This window comes from Opisthorchis viverrini (genome assembly GCF_000715545.1).
Source record: "Opisthorchis viverrini unplaced genomic scaffold opera_v5_123, whole genome shotgun sequence".
Lineage (NCBI taxonomy): Eukaryota > Metazoa > Platyhelminthes > Trematoda > Opisthorchiida > Opisthorchiidae > Opisthorchis > Opisthorchis viverrini.
The window spans coordinates 1,335,029-1,350,363 of NW_008751777.1; the positions used below are offsets into that span (position 1 = coordinate 1,335,029).

Sequence of the window (15,335 nt, forward strand, 5' to 3'; positions counted from 1 at the left end):
CATATCAACAGCTACCTGATCAATTCCCAACTAATTCACCCGAGCTACCAATATTCCAACACATTACCAAAATTTAATTTCCACATCAGAGCAGTACGATAAACATGGTTCAAACTGCGCTGAAATTGGAACGGTTGACTATCTTGTCGGAGCACCATCAGTCTCTCTACCGGCATCCAGCGTCACGATCACGGGAAAGAGCAACAGTCAAACTGCAGCCAGGAATTTCAAAGTGACAGCACGCTGTCCACAAGCACCGGTTACATACCATGCCATTTAGCATGGGTACGAACCATCACTGAAGCACTGACCAGAAAGGCAAAAAGCTTCCATGGAGACTAGTTTCAATATCATGGCTCTAAGCTTGAATTGTCATACCCTCCGTACATGTTTCGTAGCGTAACAAAACTCTGCCTTGACAAACCGTGAATGGATGGTTTGCTCAACTGGATAAGCTTCGTTCTCCGTTCTGATGACTGCTACTCATTACTGAATCTTCCATCAGGTAGTACAAGCCTGCTGTCATACTACGAAGAAAGTGGTGATCGGCTGCTGGATGACTTTCTGGGTTCTCTAAAACGAGGTGTTAGAATTTATCAGCTGTAAACCATGTATCATGGGTGCATTAATTCCAACTGCTACAGTTTCGATCACAGGAAATTGGGAGAGCGTGGGACATAGATCCGAGGCGATGGCATGCTCAGGTAGTTTATGAAATGGGAAGCTACGCGTTGAGGGAGATAGCTTTGATGTACGGGCGCCACCAACTGCGCGATTGGTTCTTTCTGCCAGTGTTATTAATCACCGGCGATTTGAGTCCCGGGGTCACCATCCAGGGAGGCGGCAGTTGTCAACCCATCTAAGTTTACCGTTTAGTGCTTTCGTACTTTAATGTCAGGTCATACACTGTTCACCTCTCGGCGCTTCCATTCAGCACAGGGCTGGGAAAAAAGCTCTGTGAAGAAGACGGTCTTCTGGCATGCGGAGTATATTTCCTAACCAGCATAACCTGTGAAGCGTGAGTAATTTATCTAGGGCGGGAGAGTTCCTTCTTCACAACATCATCTGGTGTACCTCAGCATTGCTAATCCGATGTCCCACCAGGTCAGACCAATGCTTTGGAGACACCGAAGGTCAAACACTGACATCTTCCGTATGTCCTTTGCATATGGGGGCCACGTTTCTCATCCATAAAGCACCGCCGCAGTGTAAACGCTTCTTTTGACAGATAAACTGACGTCACTTCGGCACCATAGGTGCCGGAGGTAGGCAAAAGCTTACTCGGCCTTTAGTATTCGAGAAATATTCTCATCTCCAGCTAGTCCACCGGGACCTACGCAGCCGCCCCAGCTGGTCCACCGGGACCTATGCAGCTGCCAGGGTAAGCAAATTTACCTACCAAGTCGATCGGCTCACATGTAAGCATGAGGTGTGGGTTCGATCCCATCCAGTCACGTAGAAGCACTTTGCAGGTGTGAAGCGCATGCCAAACTGTGCGGCAGAGTCATTTAGGTTATTTAAAATCGTTTGCATCTGGGAAGGATATGAACCAAGGAGAGCAGTATCGTCCGCATACTCAATGTCTGTGAGCGAACGTCCAGGGGCATTTCGACTCCCGAGGTTTCAGAAGCAAGCGGAGAAATTTCAAGCAGCATATCAATAAAAAGGTTGAAGAGGAAAGGGGAAGTGGACGGCCTAGCCTTACACCACTGGACGTGGTCAACTCAGGCGAGAGCTTCCCACATACTCGTACGCACCCAGGGGAGTTCGCATACAGTGCCCTCATAAGGGAGAGAAATTTAGAAGGAACAACTTTGATCGCCAGACACTGTCAAAGTTGCTGACGACCGACAGAATCAAAAGCAGCTTTCAAATCCAGAAAAGCTACCAAAGTGGGGCGTCTGAAGGAGCCGCACTGTTCGAGAATTTGTCACAAGGTAAAGATATGGTCGCTGCATCCTCGACCAGGGCGAAACCCAGCTTGATTCTCACGAACCTGTCCCTCCCGATAATCCATCGACCTGCGCAAAATAATGCCAGAGAGCAACGGATACCAGGTGATATTCTGTTTCCATTCCAGATCTTCTGCAGCATGGTTGTCAGACTGTTCACCGGGACCTTCCCACCTTCTTTGAAGAGCGCGGAGTGTAGACCATCTGGGCCAGCTGCCTTGTGTCACTTCGGGATTAGAACCTCACGCTGAATTTCGGTTGCTGATGGTGGGCTGGTGTCAGTGCTTCATTCGGGCCCGCCTGGTTCTTTCAGCGGTTGTGTTGAAGGAGACCAGGTGAACTGTTCTTGGAAGTGCCCAGCCAACCGCTCAAGACGGCGATTGAGAGACTGCATTTCTGTTCCGTCTTTTTTGCATATTGTCTCACTGACACCTGCCTTCTTTTGACCCGTTGGTCGGCTGCAGCGAAAGCCTCCCTCGTCTCCTGGACCTTCGAAATCCACCGGCTTTCTCTGTCATTCTTCAAGCTTCTGATTATTTGGTGTTTCATCAATCTGCGTCGCCGGTTACTGCTATGACCTGTCTGGCAGCAATAAGATCTGCTGATCTCGACGATATCTGGTGTCCCTTTGGTTGAATCAATTGGCTTGGACAAATAGTTATGAAAGCTCATAGCGTAGCTTTTTCAACCCGCTTCCATTCAACTACCATGTGATCTACGTCATCCGCATAACTGTGCGTTTCCAGCAGCTTTCTAGCCAGATCAGCTACTGAAACTTGTCGAAGTTGATTAACGGAGATTTTCATTTGTCACGTGCAGTGCTGGCAGAAATCAAAGTGCCAAGCAAGCTCGCACGATGGCTTGATCGGAGTCAAGCCGCGTATCTCAGAAGGAACGACAATCCTTAACTGAGGCTCTCCATCCGACCAAATGGTCCGACTGAATCCACGACTGTCTTGTGGTAGGTGGTCTCGGTGTGAGCGTTGGTGTTGTAAGTTCCTACCGGTCAGGAACAGACGATGATCTGCACACAATTGAAGAAGCCGCTCTCCATTATCCGTACACTCAGCACCGACTCTAAATCGACCACCTAACTGTGCTTCTTCCGGACTTGGTCGTCTAACTTGGGCACTCATATCACCCGCCAGGACTACTATATCCGTACATCTTGCCGACCGGAGCAGTCGTAACAGATCTCGATAAAACTCGCCCTTCTCAGTCACATAACTGCAGTCTGTCGGCGCGTATGCCGATACTGCAAATAAACACCGTTTACCGCATTGGCTGTGGTAATCTTAATTGAGTCAGACAACCGCACAGCCAAACGCGACTCCCCACTGGGATCCAGTCCATTTAGGTGCTTTCAGTCTTGGGGCTGAGTGCAACTCCCACAGCGTAGATACCACGGGCCATTGCGTCCGGATCGTCGGATACCCGAAGAGTGAAATGTGGAACAACTGAGCTCGTCCTATGCCGCCTAATACGCACTACCAAAGCCGGAGTCACGTATGACTATTGCAGAGACCAAATACGATGACGGAGAGGAGAACCAAGGTGTCCAACATGACACAGAGTACGAGCAGTAAATGTTTTAACGTGTACCAGATCTTTTGAGGTTAGTAAGTGACTATTTTTGTTTATTTTTCAGGGCGATGGTTTAGACACGAAACATTGGTTAGCGGACTGGCGGATGGGTTGATTGCGCTGTATCACTCGATGGATGGAGAGGGGTCTGTGTTAGGGCCGGTGAGTGAAGAGCTGTAAGGGCAATGCCACCTCCCGGTTATCCAGGCCGAATAGGGGATTTGGTTGAGGCACCCAACTCTGAGCACGTGACCCAAACGCCTGATCCACAGTTCAGTGGGTAGTTTTTGTTGGGGGAACATGCCTTAGGCCTCTGACTCAAAAGACTGGACCACGAAATGACGGTTGTTAGGATTTTTTGGGGGCACCCTTCTCGGAGCCAGTTACTCAATAGTCTGACCCACTTGGCTGCAAGGGGCTAGGCTGGTCTGAGGATGCAGGTAGTAACGGATAACTGTATCAATCCAGTATGGTGCCCGTGCAAGATGTTGGCGCCAATATAAGGGAATAAGATCGCAGGATCAACGTGCAGAAATCTGTCGCAAGCCATCAGTCGATCTTACCATGATGGTATAACAACGGACATCGGCAGCAGCTACCAGTTCATCATCGAGGTACCGGCGTCATCCGTCAGTTCATGTAAGTTTCGGTGCAATTACATCTCGCTCCCATTATAGCACCATGCACATGCTGCCCAGATACACCCACATAATGGATAACCCGGCAATATTCCGTAACCGTACACATGAAATACAGCTCTAGGTATCCTAGTGCAGTGAGATCACGGAAACTCCAGCTAATATTCCAAGGCCAATTTAATTGTTAGCAAACACATCCGATTCTTTTTGAAGGCTCTGCAAGTTGTTGAACGACTGGTTCCGCCCCTCAGCCCCTGACGCTCAATGTACAGTTCAAGCTTCCACAAAATGGCTTAAACGACGCTACTTAAATATCTTTCGGTGGGGCCCTGAACACTAGTCATCCCTGTGCTCTGCTCCCGTTATGATAGACGAGTTCCCCCAAGAGAACATTCACCAGAGTTTGGGCATTTAAACTACCGACTTCACTTCTCCTTCGCTGTTCCTTCGCTAGCAGTTTTCGGACGAAAGCTTATCGTACACTTTCAGGAATCATAAGTCATGGTGTTTCACTGCGAATCTATGCTCCTTCGTTTCATCTAACATGAAGCATCCTCTCTCCTGCTTGTTAGGTGAAGAACAAAATTGTTGGGGGGTTTGAAAACTCTTCTTGGAGAATTCCTCCTGTAATTGAGGTCGAGAAGCACTCTACAGTTGTTTCATCCTCATTGGGAATCATCAGCAGAGTGAGGGGAGTTTCGAACCAACGACCACGCGTCTAGTGGTTGAACACGAAACCAGTCGGATGCGATCAACTGGTCAGCGGTGTGATTAACTCGACTGGATGTAACACCGATCATCCTTCAATCATTTAGTCCACATCCCGAGGTAATGTGTTGAAAGGCTCCTCGACTGGTCAGGTAAAGGTTCCAATAAATTAATGCATGCTCCGTTTTGAAAGTCTCATCAATGAATCAGTTCTGGTTTGCGACCAACCCATCTTCCTGCTCTTTAATGTAGGAAAAAACGATGATCAAACTGACTTCGGGTTCCATGTTACATTCTAAACTAATCTTTTGTCTGGTGAATTAACTACTCTAGAGTTTGCTCTGTTTTCATTTGGCCAGTGGGATTCTTTGGCTATTATGAGGGTTACATAAATCTTAAGCTGCGTCACATTCGATGGACTGGTAATAGCCATCGTTTAGCATCACTAACAGCAGTACACTAGTCTAGTGATATTCGGTAAGTCCATGTGGAAAGTCACTCTCTGGACTGTTTTTGGAGGTGATCTCTATTCAGAGAGAGTCTCGGATTCTATCGTGATTGACTGGGCACTAGCCAAGCATTCTGTGGAGGGGGAGCTCCTAATAGGATATTCACGAAAAAGCATTGATACTTGACAATCTTTTAGAAAGATCGGGCCACAAAGTATGTCTGTTGTAGGGAGGAAAGTCATTCTAGAGGTGAATGAGCGATACAGACAGGGATAGCTGTTGCGCTGGTTGCCGACATAAGTTCTATTCTAGTGACAAACACGAACCAACATCTGCTTGTTTGCCAGTTATTCGAGTATTCACTTTAACAAACTTGGTACGTTATCATGCATGTACAGGCATTCAAAACTTGCCATTGGGTATTTTTGACAAAATTTTCCCTAGATTTGGCAGTCAGTAGTCTGTTCGCAAGCGCCTTCTGACCAATCAGCATGGAGAACAGCGATCGTCAGACAGACATGGTGAAATGACTGACGAATAGGATTTTTCCTTCACGCTGATTGGCCATTCGGGTCAAAACAAGAATACTATATGGGTAGTCACACTGGATTCTCGGTTTCCTCGTTTGCACGTTTGCTTTCTGCCTCCTGTACCCTCCACCATGCCGGCTATTGGAATCGATTTGGGCACGACCTATTCCTGCGTCGGAGTGTTCCAGCATGGAAAGGTGGAGATCATTGCCAACGATCAAGGAAACCGGACAACTCCGAGTTATGTGGCGTTTACCGACACCGAACGCCTCATCGGTGATGCAGCTAAGAACCAGGTTGCAATGAATCCAACCAATACCGTTTTCGATGCCAAGCGATTGATCGGTCGCCGATTCGATGATGCTTCGGTTCAATCCGACATGAAACACTGGCCATTCAATGTTGTTGATGACAAGGGCAAGCCGAAGATTCAAGTGGAATACAGAGGCGAGACAAAGACATTCTCGCCCGAAGAGATATCGGCCATGGTTTTGGGGAAAATGAAGGAGATCGCCGAAGCCTACTTGGGCACCACTGTGAAGGATGCAGTCGTCACTGTGCCTGCCTACTTCAATGACAGTCAACGTCAAGCTACGAAGGATGCGGGTCGTATCGCCAACTTAAACGTTCAGAGAATCATCAACGAGCCCACAGCTGCTGCGATCGCTTATGGTTTGGACAAAAAGGTTGGTGCCGAGAGGCATGTTCTGATTTTCGATCTTGGTGGTGGTACTTTCGATGTGTCGATCCTCACCATCGAGGAGGGCATCTTCGAGGTGAAGTCCACCTCAGGTGACACTCACTTGGGCGGTGAGGATTTCGATATCCGTATGGTGAATCACTTCATTCAAGAGTTCAAGCGGAAACACAAGAAAGACATCAGTGAAAACAAACGCGCTGTTCGTCGTCTTCGCACTGCTTGTGAGCGCGCAAAACGCACACTGAGTTCGAGTGCGCAAGCCAACATCGAGATCGATTCTCTATTCGAAGGCATCGACTTCTACACGTCCATTACCCGTGCACGTTTTGAGGAACTGAATGCCGACCTGTTTCGTAGTACAATGGACCCAGTGGAGAAGGCTTTGCGTGATGCAAAGATGGACAAGCAGGATATCCATGAAATTGTCCTTGTCGGTGGTTCAACTCGTATTCCAAAGGTGCAGAAGCTGCTTCAGGATTTCTTCAATGGTAAGGAGTTGAACAAGTCGATCAATCCGGATGAGGCCGTCGCTTATGGTGCTGCTGTGCAGGCTGCTATTCTAAGTGGCGATAAATCCGAGCAGGTGCAGGATCTGCTTCTGCTGGACGTAGCTCCGTTGTCCTTGGGTTTAGAAACCGCCGGTGGTGTTATGACCGCTCTGATTAAGCGGAACACCACAATTCCCACGAAGCAGACGCAGACGTTTACAACCTATTCGGACAATCAGCCTGGAGTATTGATTCAGGTGTATGAAGGCGAGCGTGCGATGACTCGTGACAATAATCTGTTGGGGAAGTTCGAGCTGTCGGGGATTCCTCCGGCCCCACGTGGAGTGCCACAAATCGAAGTGACTTTCGACATAGATGCGAACGGTATTCTGAATGTGTCGGCGGTGGACAAGAGTACGGGTAAGCAGAACAAGATAACGATAACGAATGATAAGGGACGTTTGTCGAAGGATGAGATTGACCGGATGGTGGCTGACGCAGAGAAATACAAGGCTGATGATGAAAACCAGCGTGATCGTGTGGCAGCGAAGAACTCACTGGAGAGTTACGCCTATTCGATGAAGCAGACGGTAGAAGAGGAGAAGGTGATGGACAAGATTCCGGAAGCTGATCGCAAACTGATTTCTGAAAAGTGCTCGGAAACAATCAGCTGGCTCGAGACCAATCAGACGGCTGAGAAGGAGGAGTTTGAACATAAACAGAAGGAACTCGAGAAGGTGTGCACTCCGATCATCACCAAAATGTATCAGGCTGCTGGTGGCGGTGAAGGAATGCCGGGCGGTATGCCTGCAGGATTCCCTGGTGGAATGCCCGGTGGAGGGGCGGCTGGCGCAGCTTCAGGTGGCAAGGGACCCACTATTGAGGAAGTTGACTAGATCCCTATGTACTCTGAATGTGCTCTGAGTAAACGATGCCTGGTTTGTGCTGGTCTTTGTTCTGATTTTTTGCGATGTATGCTTAGTTGGGCCGGAGCTTAAGACATATGGTCATCTACCTACGTGTTTTCTCGTGGTGGGCTCTGTTGTTCTTAAATTTATTTAGGACCCGTGAGGTCTCAAGAAGTAATCTTTTGGATGGCTAATGGTAGCGCGTTTCGTTCACCGCATTCCGTTTGTGTTGGTGGGTATTCGATGCACGTAAGACGTCAATGCCAAGATCGCGTACACGGATAGCCAAGGGAAACGACTGACTGACATTTCGCGGTAGTTGATTATTTTGAAGGGAACAGTGATCGAGGAAATCTGTTTAGGTGAGACACTGTAGGACGCACAGTTGCGTGTTGACGCCAGGATTGCATGGGCAATAGGATGTAAAAGCAGCCTAGAGAGTCGCGATGGGCTAAGTAGCTGTAGAGTTGGTTTAAGCAGTGGTTTCATACTGCCGTCATCAGGACAAGAACCTGCGTAAGCCCTGACTTGGGGATGTGTATCGGGCAGTTAGATCGGTTCGGGATTCCGAGTGGATGGATAGGGTTGGGTCTCAAAACTGACGGAAGTCTCCCCTCGGACCTATCCGGATCTTTCATTTATGATGTTTTTAAGCAGATGAATGTGCTACACCAGACCGCTTCGTGTTTCAGTTTGTACGATATTCGAGATATCGCTACTCATAAAGCTGTTGAAAGCTCTCCGATGCCCCACGACCGATTTCGCCCTTCTTGGGCTTATCAGGTGTGCGCAGTTCCCAACTAAAACATAAGGCAGCGCATTGTGTTGCTTAAAAACGTCACATCTAGGTGAGTCTTTCTTCAAAACTAAAATGGTATCCATGAGTGTATTTCGCCTATTTTGTGCAGTTTGGATTCATGCAGAACATAAGGTTGACGGAAATTCGGGGGCTGCACCTACCTGATGAACCACAGGAAAGGCGACCCCACTATGAGTAGTGTATTACGTCTGGACAGTGATCTGTATTCTCTTGGCGTTCACATCACTTGTTTGAACAGGCCTCCGTCTGTCCTGGAACAGTCATTATAGTGGGGAAGAACTTGAATCGACTTTCGTTAGAGCTCACCAACAGTGCCGAGGTCTGAACTCCGGATATCTGACATGTGAAGCGAACGTGTTACCGCTACTCCACCAGTACACGCATTAGCGACGCGATTCGTGTGCTCAAACGACGAACCGGAGGCTGTCATGGTTGCATCGATCGATTGGCTTGAACACTAGAATCGTCCAGTCAGGTAGTGCCAGGGACGCTCACAACGCTCGTTTGGACAATTCTCCTCTCGTTCTGATGCAATGGTTTATTAATTACCTCTCACTGCGAATGGTCACGTGACACCAATGTGAGCGCTCGTCTGGAGACTGTCACGTGCTCTGAATTGTATTCGGGGTTGTTTTCAGCCACGATCTTGGGAATGCGATGAAAAATTTCCACTTCGATTTATGCTGGTGCACCATGGTAAACCTGAATACCACTCACTCGTTCTCCATCTGGGCCCTTGAAAACCCGCTAAAGTTGAGTATGAGTCACTAAATGGGATTAATTACCTTGAGGCATATTCTCATATGACAAAAATTTTGTGCTTTTTGAGAAATACATAGCTTCATCCTAGCCTTGAGTATTTCAACCAATGAACCGTGCCGTGAGCTTATCGAAATCTAAATTTTCCGCTAATTCCTGTCTTGCACAGTTGGAAAGGTTCGTGAACATTTGGACTGCTCCTGTCTAGACTTGGGCAACCTGGCAGTATCTCAGCCCTCGTGCTTCCTTCGGGTGCCCTGGCAGCTAGGCGTACCACACCATCTTGTGAGAAGGTTCACTGATGTGTATCACTCATTAGTGCCATGTGACACTTCCAGTGGGGTCTAAGTCAGGCAATTTCGGTACCGTAACATGCCTCCACTTCAGTCATGGATGAGTTGCTTCCTCCAGAGTGGAGTTGACAACTGAAACAACAACGAATGAACCCCTAACGCTTACTTCTCAATAATAAAAGTATCTTTTTATTCCGAGATTTCTGAATATGAAATAACGAAAATCGTTCAGCTGTAGCACCCTTTCGGCGCCATACCGCTGAACTACTGCCAAAATGCCCAAGCCTAGACAGGAGTACATTAGATTCCAGGATTGGATTCGAATCCATTGACCTTCCGGTCAGCAGGTTCGCAGTTTAACCGCTGGTCTGTCTGGGGTTCAATGACGGTGGCCAACAGGGAGTTGCGATTGGAAAAGAACTCATATAATCGACTGATTAACCGGTTTTGTCCTATTCGTATTGAACTTCGACACACTCCCGTGCCCATGGATTTCCGGGAAAGATTTGCGCATTAGCTGCCAACCTCTCAAAACGTTCCAGGAATCACCTATGATCGCCAGATAAGTACTGGAATCTAACCTATGCTCGAGAGTAATTTCATAGCAGTGCTAGTGTTTGGCTATAATTCCTGTGTTCGACTTGAATTCCTCCACTGTTCACTGTGGGAGAAAGGGGGCAAACTGTGTTGCAATCGACGGTACACGCTAGCTCCATCATGATTACAACTGAAGTCCCATGCCTCATTTTTTCGTTTGCATTATAGCAGCATGAGGGCTGTCCCGATGATGGTCCATCCGACCTGAAGGAATTCTGAAGTGTAACCTCAAAAACCTCTTGCACTAGACAGACCCTGTCTAGGCTTGGGCGACCTGGCAGTATCCCAGCCCTCGTGCCTCCTTCGTGTGGCATGGCAGCTAGACCCTGAAAGGGTGCTACAGCTGGACGATTTTTTTTAGACAGACAAAGGCTGCAAAGGTTCAGCAGGTGTCATACCTCGAGAACAGGTTGAAAGTCTATCGTACTAACTGTCATTACTTACGGAGTTTGTCAAAGTTCGCATGTCAAATGAGCACTGGAAATGATAGGCGGTGTATAAATCGACGGTATATTAATAACACTTGTGGATCAGAGTTGGGCGCTGTCCTCAACTCATTCATGTGATCGGAAAATTAATGACAGGAGCTTTTTCGTTGTTGAAATCTTCTATGCTTTCATGTGAGTGATTCGGATGTTTGCTTCCGCTCACATCAGACTACCAGCTCCAAACGAGTCCCGTATGAGGAGGCACGTGGTGAAGCGAGAGGGTTTTGAGGATTTTTCCAACTGGGGTTTCGTGCTCCCAGTAAAGCCAATCCATGTTGAATAGTTGTTTTATCCTTATTCAGAATCATCAGCAGTGCGTCTCTCACGAAACTCCAGGGAGTTTGGAACCCCCGACTTCCAAGATAGTAGTCTGAACACTGTTCGGCCACGATTGGCTGATCAGCAGTGTGATTAGCTCTCACGGGATCCACATCATGTGGTCACGTGAGATGCGTGAGTTAATCACAATACTGTACAACCGGTTGTGACCGAACGGCTAAGTGCATCAACCACTAGCCAGGAGGTTATCGGTTCGAAACTCCCCAGTGGAGTATTTTGAGATTCGCAGTGCACATGCTTCCCAAGAAAGATGAAATAGCTGTACAGTGCTTCTCGACTTTTCACCACGGACGGGCTTCACCTACGGGATGGAGTCTTCATTAAATTCGACCTGTCATCGTGCGCTATTTGAGACGGTGCAAAAATAGTCGGGAGAAATTTGTCTGTAACTGGAAAGCCAGAGGCAATCTCCTGTCCCAGTGACTAGAGTCAATGCACAGGTGGTGAGACACATTCAACGCTTTAAAAGTAGAGCCGTATGCAATTGATCGTGAGCCCCGTGATGCTACAGTTAAAGAACAGGTATCAAGCAGTGAGTGGTCTGTTCTGTGAGGTATATTTCAGTTTCTTGATGTAATCACTTCACTCTCTTTTACCCCCACTTTGTTGGTGAATTTAAAAGTACAGAATTTAATAGGGCTCGTCGCCAGTGCCAAGAGTAGTATTTCACACGTCAGATGTCCAGGAATGGAAGTTCCGCACAGCCGATGAGGTTCAATGAGAGGGAAATTCGACTCCAGTGCTTCCTTGCCGTAACCAGAATGATCATGTTGAAACAGGACTGCACAAATGCTGTGGCTACACAAAGTTACTAGCCCAATCTACTCATTACCTCGGCAACAATCTTTCACACGTGGTGAAGAGAAAATCATCCATGGTATTCTTTCTCTCTCTCTCTGTCTACGTGTCTCTTGTTCTCCATTCTATGCTGGACCGTTTCAACACTTGGTATAAGTACACCAGGATGAGATTTTTACAATAAATTCAGGGAAAAACCGGTTCATCACACAAATCACATCCGTTATACTGAAGTAGTTTAGCGTAGAGTGAAAGTACCTAACTTAGGGATGTAGAGGGCCCAGGAGCCACCCAGTAACAACAGTAAGAATGGAGATCAAGCTACCTGCAATAAGCGGGAGATGAATGATGAAGCGGCATACCCAGTGACCTGTGCCTGGTTTTAGAGAGGCAACTTTACCTTTACTTTACTTTACTTTCTTTTTTGAAGTGATACTTTCGTTAGCCCCAAGTTACTAATTAGGATAAGATAACTCCTGTTCACCTGGTAGCCGTCATCAGAACACATTCAGTCATGCGATATAAGTTGGATGAACCCTTCTAGACAGCTCACTACCTATGTCGGCTCACATGGGTTTTGTTTCCTACTTGAACACCAAAATGGGTGCACCTGCAGATCAGTAGTCAATTACCAAGGAAGGTTCATCTCAACACGTTCGATCTTGAGTAGTTGGCTGCACACAGCGCTGCATAGTTGTTCCCTAACTGACCTAGTGGAGCGACACAACAACAACAGCCAGGACAGTTCAGCTTCTGAATTCTGTCCGTGATCTTGAAATTTTCACTGACTGTCTACCAAAACAACCCAGTGTATTGATCAGTCAAGTATGCATTTCATTCCGTTGGTCGTTTTGCGCTTCTCGTTGTGATGCGTAAACACGTGCGGACGAATCTGCGGAACGCTTGCATCTGAGTAGACAACAACAGGCTAAAAGTACGTTTTCTGTGTCAGTGCATGCTATTGATTGGTGGCCTATCTGACGCCTGCATTAGTTACAAATATGAACTTTCCTGGTCAGTTGTGGTGGGCTACACCACAAGGTCTGAAATTCACGATGTGGGTCATAGATGAATCTAAGACCAAGGTTTAGATTCTGCTTGACACCCACACTTTCTTGTGCATAGCCACCCGGAAATTGACGGTATCTACGCCCACAAAACTAATCCTGTTTCTACTCACTTGGAGATAGCTATCATAGTGTTCGTTCATATTGTTGAAATTAGCGTTGGGTTATTAGAAAAGAGGACACATTTCACCCGTAGCTACACTGTTTTACAGCAAATCGAGCCTGTTCTTTCCAGTTTTGAGTATTCCTAGTATTGATAGGAGTACCAAGGCTGAATGTGATCGATCCTGAAGCTCAGCTTGCCGCGTGTTTCATAGTGACCATAGGCCTCGAACCACTAAATCAATTCAGCCCACATTTGCCAAGTATACGTCCATGAAACTAGGTACGTTATGCGAACAAAAGTATTCCGTCTGGAAGTAACACATTACTCATAATGTTGTTGAACACTCATCGAACATTGAGTGTTCCCATCCGTTTCGCTTCCGAATTTGAAGAAAGGTCGCCTCAGAAACAATACATCGTACATGGATGTTTGACAGAATGCCATTGAAAAGCGTTGGTTGTTTGCTACCTCGGTCCTAATCTCAACCGTACTTATCGATCTCGTATTGCTTGTCCAAAATTGGCGACAACGGAGCATGGGGCTGCCGGTAAACAACAATTCAGCGACTTCGCGGAGCGTGGATCGATCAGAAATCTGACGACTAACACAATTGGGAAAAGAAAGTATGCTGTAGGGCTGGGGCAACGGTCAATACGAGTTGTGAATCATGCAGGGAACATGCATGTCCTTGCTCTGTTACTTCGTCGTAATTGTGTTCATTATCAAGCAACAGTAAAACCAAGAACGACACCATCATTGCATTTGTCGCACGCTGAAGTGTAACTTTTCTGGAGAAATTTGACCGGAAACAGTCAGCGGAGGAGAAAATGAGCTTTTCTTTCTTTTGTGCTAAACGCAGAGTTCACTGAGATGTTAGTAGTATGATGGTTCAGCGGTAGTAGTATCTATCGCACCTAGAAGTTCAAACCACCAGTTAAATGAATAGGTTCCTTGTGTAAGGTAATGTATAAATACAGACAAACGAATAAGCCTCTGTATTTTGGCACTCGACAAAAGGATTCACCGATGAACCACAGGATCTCGAAGACAAAAGGCGTGAGGTAAGAAGAAAACGCAGTCGCGGTTTCCGAATGTTGCGAACCAAGACCTTGTTTGTGCAAACGGGTTTTCTGTGAGCTGATATCGCTTCATCGATTACGCGCTTAACCGACAGAACTACGGTGTCTTTTCGTTAAATCTCACCACTGGCAACAGATTTGTAACGAGGCGTCGAACATTTGTTCGTAATATCAAGTGACAGCTCTATTTATTGAACATGGCTTGTGCACATGTACGAAGGATGCGACACTACTCACTGGGATCAGACTGGAGTAGCCGGAGAAGGTTGTGGGCGAACTGCTGTGTATCACTTGATCCGCGTACCCGCCTCTCTACGCGATATTCTCTAGAGATTTTTGTCTCAACGCTTCACAAATATGTATAGCGAAAGTGGATAAAATATCTTCAAGATTCAACTACATTCTCAGTAGAGATAGGAATACATACGTCCGCGTACCGATACAATAGGTTAATCCTCATGAACTGTGTCCCAAGCACGCGCATTAATTTTATTGACTAATTGATAACCAGCTAATCTTCGACCTCGGCAGATTTTTCATGCACAAAAGTACAAACAATACAAACACTGCGTGTCACCAGTCTCCATGAGCTGACCTGACAGCCTCACTGAATTCAGTCCGTTCCGTGTTGCTTGCTTGTTCTAACTTCATTCTAGGTCATTGGAACTGTGTCACGTGATCTAATCCAACGTTAGTCCGACAATGTAGCGCATCACACACGGTGTCCTGTTTAGTTCTCATGATAGCCAGTCAGTACTGGAGAAAAAATCGATGTGCTCTGCAAGCGGAAAACATGTTGGCAATACACACACACGTTCAGGTAGCACAATGTATCTTGCCGACTGGAAGGTTTTTGCAGCAGAGGAATAAAGCCCCTCCACAATGTTCACTTCACTTGGCCTATATTACTTTAATCGTCGAGGTATTTGCTATAACAAGCTGACGAAACCCACTTGGTTTGATGGTACTAGACACTCAATGTCTCGTTCGGCGATTAGCGATGAACGCAAAACATCTGCAGTAACACCATAC

General features: G+C 46.9%; 1 protein-coding gene across 1 annotated transcript in view; it reads left to right on the forward strand.

Annotated features, from left to right (window-relative positions):
• Positions 1-7,945, forward strand: part of T265_06064 (hypothetical protein) — a gene marked incomplete at both ends in the record, with an annotated part of 24,695 nt that extends 16,750 nt beyond the window's left edge. Inside the window, one exon of the mRNA XM_009171234.1 lies at positions 5,993-7,945. Coding sequence (XP_009169498.1) covers positions 5,993-7,945 — 1,953 coding nt within the window. The remainder of the gene's footprint in view (positions 1-5,992) is intronic.
• Between the last annotated feature and the right edge of the window lie 7,390 nt (positions 7,946-15,335).